At 38.9% G+C, this 14,471-nt stretch overlaps 1 protein-coding gene across 1 annotated transcript in view; it reads right to left on the bottom strand.

The window, feature by feature from the left end:
- Positions 1–4,350: 4,350 nt before the first annotated feature.
- The window catches only part of LOC113410160 (cytosolic phospholipase A2 epsilon-like), a 37,893-nt gene continuing 27,772 nt past the window's right edge, over positions 4,351–14,471 (bottom strand). Inside the window, exons 12-19 of the mRNA XM_087951670.1 lie at positions 14,022–14,247; positions 13,023–13,137; positions 11,121–11,258; positions 9,923–10,030; positions 7,616–7,801; positions 7,149–7,315; positions 5,724–5,910; positions 4,351–4,794 (exon numbers count right to left, since the gene is read on the bottom strand). Of these exons, the coding sequence (XP_087807796.1) occupies positions 4,574–4,794; positions 5,724–5,910; positions 7,149–7,315; positions 7,616–7,801; positions 9,923–10,030; positions 11,121–11,258; positions 13,023–13,137; positions 14,022–14,247 (1,348 nt within the window). The 3' untranslated portion in view covers positions 4,351–4,573. The remainder of the gene's footprint in view (positions 4,795–5,723; positions 5,911–7,148; positions 7,316–7,615; positions 7,802–9,922; positions 10,031–11,120; positions 11,259–13,022; positions 13,138–14,021; positions 14,248–14,471) is intronic.

Here is a 14,471-nt window from a genome sequence, read left to right as displayed (position 1 = left end):
CGTCGAAACTTACAAGTAGATTTTCTTGTTCCACATGTAGATCTTTGATCATTTCCAAGAAGTGGTATGAGTTTTGTACATGTGAAGCTGCTGTTTCAGCATGGGGCTGTAGCTGTTTAGCTAAGTGTTTAGCTAGGTTTTGTAGTGGTGCTCCTCTGGAGCTGACTATGGGTCTGAGAGGTATGCCTTCTTTGTGTATTTTTGGGAGGCCATATAGTTTGGGGCATCTGGAAGATTTTTCTCTTGGGATGATCATCTGTTGGATCTCTTTGCTCATGTGGCTGGTTATAATTTTCTTCTTGGTTAATTTTAATTTTTCCAGATATGTGGTTGGGTCCGTGTTTATGGGTTTGTATGTGGAGTCTTGGAGTAGGTCTGTCAATTTTGTTTCGTAGTCTTTTCTATCCATTACTACTGTGGCATTCCCTTTGTCTGCTGGAAGTATGATTATGCTGCTATCTTTTTTTAGGGCTTGCAGTGCTTTTAGTTCTTCTTTGTGCAAGTTGCTTTTGGGTGGTTTGCTTGTGCATAGAATGAAATATTCTTATTAAATACTTTGTTCATTACATAGTTGAATGTGCTGACAACAAAATCACACAAAAATTATCAATGGGAATCAAATTTAGCAACCCATGGAGGTCTGGATTTGGAGTTACACTCAAAATTAAAGTGGAAAAAAACACTACAGGCTGATCCAACTTTGATGTAATGTCCTTAAAACAAGTCAAAATGAGGCTCAGTAATGTGTGTGGCCTCCACATGCCTGTATGCCCTCCCTACAATGCCTGGGCATGCTCCTGATGAGGTGGCGGATGGTCTCCTGAGGGATCGCCTCCCACACCTGGACTAAAGCATCCCCCAACTCCTGGACAGTCTGTGGTGCAATGTGGCATTGGTGGATGGAGCGAGACATGATGTCCCAGTTGTGCACAATTGGATTCAGGTCTGGGGAACGGGTGGGCCAGTCCATAGCATCAATGCCTTCATCTTGCAGGAACTGCTGACACACTGCTGACCACATGAGGTCTAGCATTGTCTTGCATTAGGAGTGTTTCTAATATCTTCTGTCTGTTTTGTGGCTTTTTTGTCTTGATTGGCTGGCAACATTGTGTTCCTGTATTGGAGGCTTTTAGTGCAGCTTGGCTCCGAGTAAATGGACGGCTATCATTTGTTAGGAAGCTAGGTTTCATCTGGGTGCCTGGTTGGAGTGTGTTTGAGCTGGAGGTATCAGGGGGGATCTGTTTGTGCCCAGGTGTTTGGTGCCCAGGCTTGTGGTGTGGAGATTTTTTTTGTTTGTGAGTGCAGGCTTCCAAATAATTGACAGTCTGGTGGAATCATCTCTTCTATTCATGCTTTCAGGTCTTTTTTCAATCTCTATGGCTTCTCTGATAATTATGTGGCTGGGGTTTTCTATAGTGGCTAGGTTTTTGGTGCCATTGAAGTTGATGCTATGACCTGTGGGTTTCATGTGTTGGACTAGTGCGGAAGTGTGTTCCAGCTTTTTTACTGCATTTTTCTGTTCATCCAGGCGGGTACTTATTCTTCTATTGGTCTGTCCAATGTATGTGGCCGGGCATGATGCACAGGGGACTTCGTATATGCCTTGGTTTTCCAGGTCAATTTTATCTTTGGGGTTTCTAAGGATGACTGCTATTTTTCTGTCTATTTTGAAGGCAGTCTTGATGTGATGCCTGTGTAGTATCTTACTGATTTTGTCTGTAGTACCTCTTATGTAGGGCAGGACAGCTGTTCCATAGGTCTGTTCATTTTCTAGGTCTCCATTATGTCTCAGTGTGTTTTTGTGGATCAAGCCGGTGATTTTGCTTTTGTGGAAGCCGTTGGCTGTCAGTACTTGAGTCAGGGTGCATAGTTCAGTCTTTATGTGTGTCTTGTCTGCCAGGCGTTTGGTTCTAGCAATTAGTGTTTTGGCCACGGAGTTTATCTGTGCTGGGTGGTGGTGGGATTGGGCGTTGAGGTAGCGGTTGGTGTGTGTTTTCTTCTGGTATATGGTGTGTCCTAGTGTGCCATCTGTTTTTTTGTAGATTAGTACATCTAGGAATGGTAGTTGTTTGTTTGTTTCCATTTCCATGGTGAACTTGATTTTGGGGTGTGTGCTGTTTAGGTGTGTTAGGAAATTATTTAGGTTTTCTTTTCCATGGGGCCAAATCACAAATGTGTCATCGATGTATCTTAACCATAGTTTGGGCTCTGGATTCGAATTCTTCCATGAACAGGTTTGCAATGACGGGTGACAGTGGTGATCCCATAGGGGCTCCTTCAATTTGCTTGTATCTTTGTCCTTTGTATATGAAATATGTGTTGGTTAAGCAGTGTTCTGTTAGTTCCATGAGGTGTTTAGCTGATTGGTATTTATTTTTGATGATTTCAAGAGTTTCTTTTATTGGGATTTGAGTGAATAGTGAAACCACGTCGAAACTTACAAGTAGATTTTCTTGTTCCACATGTAGATCTTTGATCATTTCCAAGAAGTGGTATGAGTTTTGTACATGTGAAGCTGCTGTTTCAGCATGGGGCTGTAGCTGTTTAGCTAAGTGTTTAGCTAGGTTTTGTAGTGGTGCTCCTCTGGAGCTGACTATGGGTCTGAGAGGTATGCCTTCTTTGTGTATTTTGGGAGGCCATATAGTTTGGGGCATCTGGAAGATTTTTCTCTTGGGATGATCATCTGTTGGATCTCTTTGCTCATGTGGCTGGTTATAATTTTCTTCTTGGTTAATTTTAATTTTTCCAGATATGTGGTTGGGTCCGTGTTTATGGGTTTGTATGTGGAGTCTTGGAGTAGGTCTGTCAATTTTGTTTCGTAGTCTTTTCTATCCATTACTACTGTGGCATTCCCTTTGTCTGCTGGAAGTATGATTATGCTGCTATCTTTTTAGGGCTTGCAGTGCTTTTAGTTCTTCTTTGTGCAAGTTGCTTTTGGGTGGTTTGCTTGTGCATAGAATGAAATATTCTTATTAAATACTTTGTTCATTACATAGTTGAATGTGCTGACAACAAAATCACACAAAAATTATCAATGGGAATCAAATTTAGCAACCCATGGAGGTCTGGATTTGGAGTTACACTCAAAATTAAAGTGGAAAAAAACACTACAGGCTGATCCAACTTTGATGTAATGTCCTTAAAACAAGTCAAAATGAGGCTCAGTAATGTGTGTGGCCTCCACATGCCTGTATGCCCTCCCTACAATGCCTGGGCATGCTCCTGATGAGGTGGCGGATGGTCTCCTGAGGGATCGCCTCCCACACCTGGACTAAAGCATCCCCCAACTCCTGGACAGTCTGTGGTGCAATGTGGCATTGGTGGATGGAGCGAGACATGATGTCCCAGTTGTGCACAATTGGATTCAGGTCTGGGGAACGGGTGGGCCAGTCCATAGCATCAATGCCTTCATCTTGCAGGAACTGCTGACACACTGCTGACCACATGAGGTCTAGCATTGTCTTGCATTAGGAGGAACCCAGGGCCAACCGCACCAGCATATGTTCTCACAAGGGGTCTGAGGATCTCATCTCGGTACCTAATGGCAGTCAGGCTACCTCTGGCGAGCACATGGAGGGCTGTGCAGCCCCCTAAAGAGATGCCACCCCACACCATTACTGACCCACTGCTAAACCGGTCATGCTGGAGGATGTTGAAGGCAGAAGAACATTCTCCATGGCATCTCCAGACCCTGTCACGTCTATCACATGTGCTCAGTGTGAAACTGCGTTCATCTGTGAAGAGCACAGGACACCAGTGGCAAATTCACCAATCTTGGTGTTCTTTGGCAAATGCCAAACGTCCTGCATCATGTTGGGCTGTAAGCACAACCCCCACCTGTGGACATCGGGCCCTCATACCACCCTCATGGAGTCTGTTTCTGACCGTTTGAGCAGCCACATGCACATTTGTGGCCCGCTGGAGGTCATTTTGCAGGGCTCTGGCAGTGCTCCTCCTGTCCCTCCTTGCACAAAGGCGGTGGTAGCGGTCCTGATGCTGGGTTGTTGCCCTCCTACGGCTTCCTCCATGTCTCCTGATGTACTGGCCTGTCTCCTGGTAGTGTCTCCATGCTCTGGACACTACGCTGACAGACACAGCAAACCTTCTTGCCACAGCTCGCATTGATGTGCCACCCTGGATGAGCTGCACTACCTGAGCCACTTGTGTGGGTTGCAGACTCCGTCTCATGCTACCACTAGAGTGAAAGCACCGCCAGCATTCGAAAGTGACCAAACCATCAGCCAGAAAGCATAGGAACTGAGAAGTCGTCTGTGGTCACCACCTGCAGAACCACTCCTTTATTGGGGGATGTCTTGCTAACTGCCTATGCTTTCCACCTGTTGTCTATTCCATTTGCACAACAGCATGTGAAATTGATTGTCAGGCAGTGTTGCTACCTAAGTGGACAGTTTGATTTCACAGAAGTGTGATTGACTTGGAGTTACATTGCGTTGTTTAAGTGTTCCCTTTATTTTTTTTGAGCAGTGTATATCACTTTCCTTCTGGAATGAAATGCTTTGTTTTGTGGTGCAGGAAAAATTGAGGTGCTCTCCCCCCCCAAAAGTTTTAGATCTTAGTATATGAAGGCTCTTTTTATATGTTTTTTCCGTTCCACGGCTAACCGTAAAGCATCAATCAAAGTACTTTTGTTATTTTGGATGTTGTACTGGCTCAGTTTTACCAGTTTCTCAAAATCCTCCTCTGAATATTGCAAAGCATTAATATTATAAGGACCACAAGTACTGGTCACATCAATATCACCATCATTCATCTCTTCAGGACTACGCTCCACACCTGTAATGTTTCAAAATGAAAGGGAAAAAAAACATATTAGTCAGATGCAGAAAATACGTGGGGATTAGTCAATATATTTTAGCATATGTTTTAACTGCATTAGGTCCATGAATTGCTGCCCTTTGACTGCAGATATATATGAGCATGGCAAACTAACTTGATAGGAAAAAAGATTTTCTTAGCAAGGAAAAAAGAAAGATTGATGGATTCATTTTAATAAATAAATTTTTAGCAATTTTTCATTTGAGAGATCACTGAAATGCATATCTGATAAATTTGCTCAAGGCTAATTTATGAGAATACCATCACTGAGATGGATTTAAAAATGCTGTTTCTATATTTCAACCATGGAAGGAAATAATTACATTGCAGGCAAACAAGAGGCCCAGGACACCTCAGATTGGTCCTTGAGAACTGGGAAAATAACTCAGATAATTTACTTGTCTTCGGAAGTTGTCATGGAATCCTCTACTTCCTGTATGACTGTATAAGAGACCCATTGATTACTATCACTGTTTTTAACATATTCTTTACCAGACCCTACACCACAGACATGGACAATGCTAAGTCAAAAAATTGGACATAACTAGAAGAAAGAAATATACTGCACCCAATTTAATTATTTAAAACAGTGGTAATAATTAGCTGCCCTGTTTTTATTCTATCACATTAAATCTTAAAGTTAAAAAAAAAAAACTTTTGCGGGTCTCCCCTATCTGCAGAACATTTTATTGGAGAGAAAGGGAAAGCACAATTTTTGTATGCCCACTTTTCACAATTTGCAAATCAACTGTTCCCTTTAATCCTGAGACCAAATTCTTTTTCTCTTTTGTATTCCATGTGTCTCTGGATATCACATTTGGTTAAAACACAGCATCAGACATAATTAAAGGGAGTGGAGGGAAACAAAAAACATTACACACACTTACCAGGTTCTTTATAATTTCGGAAGGTATTACAGACCAGGGGATAAAGGAGAACTAATGGAATATTTGGACCTTCTTGATCTCCTAGCAAATAGCATTCCTTCATATCTTTTCCATCTTGTTCCGGTGGGATAATTCTGGGAAAGGGAATTCCTTGTTCTGAGAAATAATTTGAGGCCATTTGCAGAGGCTGTATAGATTGGGGGAGGGGGGGGGGGACAGTCAAACAAACTTTTATAAGTACTTTATTTTTTAAAGAAAAAGTATTAAAACCTTATCATAGCTGTCTCAGAAGAGTTCTTATGAACTGCAGTTGGCTTAGTAGCTCAATTCTACAATCTCTAAAGGCTTATAAATGAACAAATAAGATATGAAAGACCATGAAAGACGGTGATTGTTTCTTTTTAACGAAGAAAAATAGGTGCCTAAACCTCCATAAAACCCATTTTGCTCCTTAACCCTCTTCCCCAAAGGTGAAAAAGACCCAGCAGATTGAATATTTTGTTTTGTGCACAATAATTTCTCTTTAAATTAGGAGTTTTCCATTAAAATGAAGACAAGACCCCATTGATTTTAGCTCCTGATTCTGGTCATTTAGATGGCAGTTGTCAACACACTGTATACAACATGATGTGGCCTTAGAACTGAGGTGTATTGTGTATGTCTTCATACTGGGTAGATTGAAATGTGATTAAATTCTATACCCATTACTTAGTCTTTGTTCAAAGCCCTCAAAAACAAAACAAAACCCAGTAGATTGGGAACAAAGCAGATCTCACGGAGAAGCTCATTTCAGAGGGCAGACCTTACAACAGAGGTGTGCTATTGGAGTCCCGATAGAGGGCACTGTTTAGTCAAAGGAATGCACAGCACATCATCCCTGTCAAATCAAATGAGCTGGGCAGATAATATGGAAGTTAGGTGGTTCCTCATATAACATGGAGAACAGAATAACTGGGGGAAAAGATGCCCTGATTTAACATTCAGTTATCTTCTGGGCAGGTTAACATCCTTTGAATAGCAACTTCGTTGGGCCTTTCTTCTATCCCAGAATTTTATTCAGGTGTTGTGTAAACCAGAGGACAAAAGAGGGCACTAGAAATCAAGAAACTAAGATAGCTTAAACTGTGATTCCATTAAATCAGTAACAAACATAAAATTTCTTATTGATTAAAGGTGGCAAATAAAGGTTTCAGTAAGTTAATTGGCCCAATTGCTAGTGCATCTGTCAAAAGTTTTTTTTTTTATCAGTTTCTCACTTTCATGTGAAAAATGTCATGTGGCAGAAGAGGAAGCAGCTGCAAGAATAAGATTCTGTAAGAATAAGATTCCTGATGAAGAGAAAACTGAGTTCTGACAGTCAACTTCCTCTTTGGACAAAAGGACTTATAAGCACAATTGCTGGGAATGGAGTGTCATGTTTCTCACCCGTAATTGTGAACCTGAGCTATAATTTAAATGTATGAAGACGTCCACTTTTCTCTCCGGCCTCATAAGTGGGGGATAGCTGGTATCAAGGGCAAATGCATTATCCACCAGATACAGATGCTCTTCAGCTCCAGTTAGCTGGTTAGGGAAACTGTCAAGATCACAATCTAAATGAAAAATGTTTATGGTTAAAAGCAGGCAATAGTGTTCCTCCAAGAAAAGTTTAAAAAATAGACACAATCATGTAACTGCAGCTCAGGAGGGACAATAATGTAACTTTTCTTCTATACAGTGGACAGCAAGACTTCTTTTTTCCAAATATTTGCCTTTCAGTAATTTGATAAAAGAATTGGTTTCATCTATCAATCTAGCTTTTGTAAACAAACAGCAAAGTCTCCACTACATACTAAGAGTATCATTGGAGTACAAGCTTTTCAAAAGGATCTTTAATTAAAAGGAAACTATACCTTTCCAGTTTGCAAATCCACTCTCTAAATACTTGTTGTGCATTGGGCAACCTCTCAGAAAATTGGGGATCAATGACACAGCAGGTCGCCACATAATAACATCTTGCAAAATGCTGGCAAGGCTTCCTGGAGGATGCTGGACTCGAACGGGTAGCTTATATGCTTTTGGACAGCACATAAGGTCTTCTGCAGACAAAATAATATACATTAAATGCATGCAGGGTTTTTTTTTCCACGGCCGTACCAAAGGTGGTATTCAACAGGTTCTGACCAGTTCTGGAGAACCGGTAGCGGAAATTTTGAGTAGTTTGGAGAACTGGCAAAAACCACCTCTGACTGGAGATTTTACAGTATCCTTCCCTTGCCATGCCCACCAAGCCACGCCCACAGAACTGGTAGTAAAAAAAAAATTGAATCCCACCACTGGTCCATACTATAATAACCGATTAATATGAGACACTTGAAATGTGAATTGAATAGAATTAGGATGAATAGAATAGAATAGAATCTGTATTATCACTTTAAATGTACATTAATCAGCTTACATTAAAATGAAGTTATCTTTTGCATTCAGCACTCAAAAGATAACCATTATGCATATACCCACATAGATACACATACATGACACAGAAAAACATCACAGTCTAATGATGACTGACTGACTTTTTCTCATTTCATCTGGACTTCGTTAATAGTTCACTTTTCTCTCTGGTCTGATGAAATTTTAAATAATCAAAAATAATGTACACAAGGGTTTCATTGCCCCAAAGGGCTGTGACACACCCATTTTACTTTTTTAAAAAGCAGAATACTGCACAGGTATAATTTAGCATTTTGCTTTCAGCAATGGGATCTTGATGGGCTATGATATTTGTGTGCATGGGGAAACAGGTTTTTCCTATATCACCTGCATCACCAAAGTTATGAGTTGTATAGGATTCATTGTACCATTTCTATGAAACTAAAAACCTGTCTGATTTGTAGGTGTGAAATTTATTTATTTATTCAAGTTATTGGCCATCCAGCTTACCATAGGGTAACTCTGGGTGGCTTACAATATTAAAAAAATAAAATAAAACTATATAAATAAAATGCTACAAAAGTACATAAAATACAATAGCTAAAAGAGAGGGAGAGAGGGAGTAGGATAAACAGGGAGGAGATGGGATCTGATATCACTCTATTTCTATGAAACCTGTTGAGGTAATTCCCCGTTAGGAGAATGAGCGCATACAGGGAGACGTATTGAAAGTAGTGTTTGAATAATACACACAAAGCACACAGATACACTGTACAGTAAATGTAGGTTTTTACTGTCGATAAAGGTTTCAGCAAAGTTCAAAAATAAGCAGTCCAAAGTCATTCACAGGTAAGATCAGTCAGTTTTCAGTCCAGGGATAATCCAATAACAAAGTCCAGTGTCAAAAACAGTTCAGTATCAGACTTACATCAAATCCATGAATAATAGTCAGAAGAAACGGCAAAACTCTCCAACAGAAGGAAACAGAGAGACTCACTGAAACACACTCTCTTCTGAAACAAAGACTAAGACAACCCAGGTTTCTGGGTCCATCTTATGGCCGTTTGAGAAACCACACCCAATTATACTTTTACGATTCTCTTAAAGAGACAGTATTAAAATGTCTATCCTGGTTTATATATTTCCAACCCAAATCGCTGTTAGGTGACTTATATTCCTAACAAAACCCATAGAAAACAGCTGCATTTATTTATTAAATTTCTACATTGTCCATTTTATCTAAATGACACTAAGTGATATTATATTGAAAGTGCTGGCCCACCTAAATTATTGTTTTTGGCAGCTACTGATAACTACTCTCTTATATTTTTTCAATTGTTCTGAAGGCCTCAGGGACTGAAGTGGGGACCTTCTCCTGCAAATAAAACATTTGCTTTCCTACAGCCCTTGTAATGTATTTTATAAAAAGGGAGTGTAGAGAGCTGCCATTGTTACTACTTGAGAAAAGAAACACAGCATGACAGACAGGACAGGGGCTTCCCAGGACCCTTCCAAAAAGATAACCTGTGATTGGTGGTTTTGAAAGCCAATCAAAAGGCCAGTAGGACTGGATCAAACCTTGCTTTCTCTGTTTCCCCACCAGAAATCCAGGCAGTTATAGTCCTGATACCAGAATGATAATAGATTTCTTACAATTATTATTATTAATTCTGGGTATTTTGTACCAGTATCTTAAACTGTAAAGATACCAGATAAAAATACGGGAAGGATAAAAGTAGCCTCAGTCCATATTATCGAACAAAGCAGAAGATGTCAAAGCAACTTACCAATTTCAGTTATTCTGTCACGCGTCCAGATCTGCCAAAAATCTTCTGAATTGGTAGACAGGAACCAGCCGTCCATAATGTTCACAGAAAACACGCTACTCCAGATTCCTGCAAGAGCAAAGATAATCAGAGTTGGAAGGGACCTTGTAGGTCATCTAGTCCAACTCCCCGCCCAAGCGGGAGACCCTACACCATTTCTGACAAATGGCAGTCCAATCTCTTCTTGAAAGTCTCAACTGATGGTGTTCCCACAACTTCCGAGGGCAAGCTGTTCCATTGGTTGATTGTTCTCATTGTCAGAAAGTTTCTCCTTGTTTCCAGATTAAATCTCTCCTTGTTCAGTTTCCATCCATTATTCCTTGTCTGGCCTACAGGAGCTTTAGAAAATAACTTGACCCCTTCCTCCCTGTGGCAGCCTCTCAAATATTGGAAGACCGCTATCATGTCTCCCCTGGTCCTTCTCTTTACTAGACTAGCCAAGCCCAGTTCCTGCAACCGTTCATTGTATGTTTTAGCCTCCAGTCCCCTAATCATCCTGGCTGCTCTTCTCTGTACTTTTTCTAGAGTCTCAACATCTCTTTTATAATGTGATGACCAAAACTGGATGCAGTACTCTCGGTGTGGTCTTATTCCTGCATTGGCAGGAGTGCTTTTGTGAAATCTTAAAAACAATTGTGATTAAATGATTATTTTCCTTTTCTACTTTATTGTTTCATAATATGTTAGATTTTATATTAGTGAATAACTGGTTATATATACTGACATGTTATTTTAAGGATTAGCCCAGAACATTGTGGTTGAAATCATACGTCAGCTGTGAACTGAACTGTGCCTCAGGTAGAATTTTACGCCCTAGAATACTGCATAATCAGTAAATGTCTCCTTGAATTTGTTAGGCAGTACTTTTTACTCATCTGTCCAATTACAAAAATAAATGTATGTTTTTATACTCATACAATTCTGTTCTCATAAATCAGAACAGATCAAGTAATACGGTTTGTAATCATCACTTATAAGTAGCACCTAGCTTATTTTTGTGAGATTTCATTGCTTTTCCATGAGAAATGGAAACTTATTTTCAGTTATAGTGTATTTTTGCTGCAACCAAGAATACAAGGTGCTGCTTATTCCAAACAAAATTTTGTAAATTTCAGTGTGAAACTAGTGGCATCTGTATTTTAATTAGCAATTCAGTTACCTTCTAAAAAGCAGATACGTGATTCTGGATTTTTCTTCATCAAACGACCCATGAAGAATTTGCTACCAAAGTGTTCAGCACGAATGTAGGCACCATATTTTTGGAATCCAACTTCATATGGTGTGAATTCCAACCATTCTAAAAACAGAGACATAAAAGCATAATATCCCAAAATGTTTTTCATAATAACATTTTATATTATGTTTTTAATTGTTTATTTATTCAATAAGTTTAAATAGCTGCCCGTCATGATATAATTCTATGATTGTATTCAATAAATAAATAAATTATTTTTAAAAAATAAATAAATTATTTAAATACTAAAATTATGTCACCCAGACTTCCAATACTTGCATATTAAGAAGAACTAATATATAAAGTTCAATATATTTATTTAAAAAATAAATTTCTTAAAGGGGGAGTGCATAAGTGCACCAACGTTCCCACCATCCCTGTCCTATTGTTTCTTTTATTTTTCTTATATGTACCCATTTCATGTATTCACAACTATGTATATACTTATACCTATTATCTTGTAAACGATTGACAAATCAAATAAATAAATAAATAAATTTTAATAAGAGTTATCTTTAACACATGCCATACATCAGATAACTGGAGAGAAGCAATCCTAAATATTGGAAAGGAGTAAAATAGTAAACAAGTCCTCATTTTCAAGCTTTTCTAGAACATACTGATCAGGGCTGGAGAAGTTTGCATGGGCTGAGAAGTGGGGATTCTGAAAAAAAAAAGAGCTTTGTGGTTTATTTCTATTCCTTCCTGTTGAAACAAATGGAAGAGAGTCAAGTATTCTAGAGCAGGGGTATCAAACTCACTGTCAGTGTTCCAGCAAACCTCCATTCCAATTAATAACTCTGAGGCAGACATATCTCAAAGATACCTTTATTTGGATAGAAACTGGCACATCTGTGGAATCCCAAAACTAAAAGTTCCAGGCTACCTTACGAAAGTCAAAACTACAAATCCATCCCCCCTTAGCCATCACCACATCACATGGTCCAATCACCATCTGTCCTAAAGTAAGATTCCCATTTCATTATATGCCACACTCAGTGACCTTGAACCAAACGAAAGAATTTTATTTTGTCTAACTAGATATACTTAAATGAATTCCTCCCTCCCACTTTCTCAGACCCAATTGTGGCAGCATATGGCTTCCAAAGCTGACACTCACGTTGTCACGGCACCATCACATGACGTATCAGGACTTTTCCCCCCTTCGCTAAACTGGGTGTGGGTGTGGCCAGTTTATGACGCATCTAGGCCTGTGGGCTGGGAATTTGACAGCCCTGTTTTAGATCCTTGGTATCCAAATATGCCAGAGCCATTCCTGGAATATTTGATTTAGAGAAGCAATACCACTAGTGGGTTGACCAATGTCCACTTAACTTTTTAAAGCATCTTATATAGGGGGATGTCTTCTCTTATAAGTGGAACTTTTTTTCTTGAATGAGGACTTTTGCATCACCCAAATTGCTCCAACCAACTAATCTGTACTTCTTTTTAAAATCTGTAAACCTGCTTTTAAATTTATTGACTCTTATGTGGATTTACTTACTTACTTACTTACTTACTTATTTACTTACTTATTTATTTATTTATTTATTTATTTATTTATTTATTTATTTATTTATTTATTTATTGATTGATTGATTGATTGATTGATTGATTAATTGATTGATTGATTGATTGTGCTCTTGAGTCAGTCTTGATAAGTCCCTGCAGTTTTCTTGACAAGGTTTCTTCAGAAGTGGTTTGCCATTGCCTCCTTCCTAGGGCTGAGAGAATGTGACTGGCCTAAGGCCTAATTATTTCTGAATCAGATATTTTTGCAGGTTTTGGTTATGTATATATCCAAATGTAAGTGCAATTTACAATTACCTCTGAATCCTCGATTACTTAGTTTCTCTTTCACATTGAGGCAAATATATATAGGTAGAGGATTCTGTCCATCAGCTAAGGCCTGCTGCTGATCTGAAAGTTTGTGAGGGTTTTCCTTGTTTGTGAAAGAAACAAGAACATAATTATAGCAAAAATATACAAAATAACTACAGAAGCTAAGATAAGACTGCAAGGATAGTTATTGTAGCTGCAAAAGACATAAAAAGCTCAGGATTTGAAACTTTATTGAGGTGCTTCTTTGAACTGAAGTCCACCAAACATACCACAGTATGCTAGAATATTTAAAATAATTTTCTATTAATTTATTCATGCAAAAATCACATTAAATATTCCTAAATAACATAATTCAAAGTGAATACGATTTAATGATATAGTAGGTTTTTGGAACTGGAAAAAATTAGTAGTAAATATTTACCCTTTTAAAATGTACACAGTTGTGCTTATATTATTAACATTCCTTTTTTTTAGAAGCTTGAAACTTATTGTTTGGCAGAAGCAATCACAGCAGATTTGTAGCCCTGTCAATGTTTATTCCACATAAAGAGGATCTACATAATAAAGCTGTGGTTAGAATGCAGTATTGCAGGCTAACTCTTGCCCACAGCCTGGAGTTTGATCCTGACCAGCTTAAGGTTGACTCAGTCTTCCATCCTTCCGAGGTTGGTAAAATGAGGACCCAGATTGTTAGGGGCAATATGCTGTCTCTGTAAACCAGGGGTATCCAACCTTGGCAATTTTAAGACTTGAAGTTGAAGTCCACAAGTCTTAAAGTTGCCAAGGTTGGACACCCCTGCTGTAAACTGTAAAGAGACGGCTGTAAAGTGCTAAGTGTTTTAGCTATCAGTCTAAGTGCTACTGCTATAATCAACAGTATAAATATAATAAATCTATTGGTCAAACCACGGATTAATCAAATTTAATACGAAGCAGGCATTCATTAAAAAAAAACACCAAAAATGAAAAATAATAGTATAATACCTCCCTGTGTAGCATTGCTTCAATGATCAATCCCCATAGATCTGTGAAAGACACACTGTATCCTTCTTGATACCGTTGCCACAGTTCCTTTGCATAGTACTTCAGCTTTTCTGGGGCAAAACTGGCCACAAACATGTTTTTTGTCACATGTTTTTGCACATCCCTGAGTGGCTTATCTAAATCATTTTGGGACCAGTTGGGATCCTGATACAAGCGTGACATTGTCCTGGAAAGGGACATAGGCAAGTTTAGGAACCGAAAAGAAAGAAAACATAAACCTATGAATCAGATTCAGGGGGCTGAAGAGGTCATCTGATCCACCCTCCTGTTCAGTTTTGATCATGCGTTTTGATCTCAGGGCCCTTTACACTGTTAAAAAAAGAGCTTTGGTTTATATGGATGATATCTACTGAAACTTATGGGGTTAAAAATTAAAACTGAGAAATGTGT

The sequence above is a fragment of the Notechis scutatus genome, chromosome 1 (assembly GCF_049901735.1).
Source record: "Notechis scutatus isolate UNSWTSFEM ecotype Mainland chromosome 1, rNotScu1.2, whole genome shotgun sequence".
In the NCBI taxonomy this organism is placed as follows: domain Eukaryota; kingdom Metazoa; phylum Chordata; class Lepidosauria; order Squamata; family Elapidae; genus Notechis; species Notechis scutatus.
The sequence above is the reverse complement of the archived record's forward strand: the minus strand, read 5'-3'. Positions and strand labels throughout refer to the sequence as shown.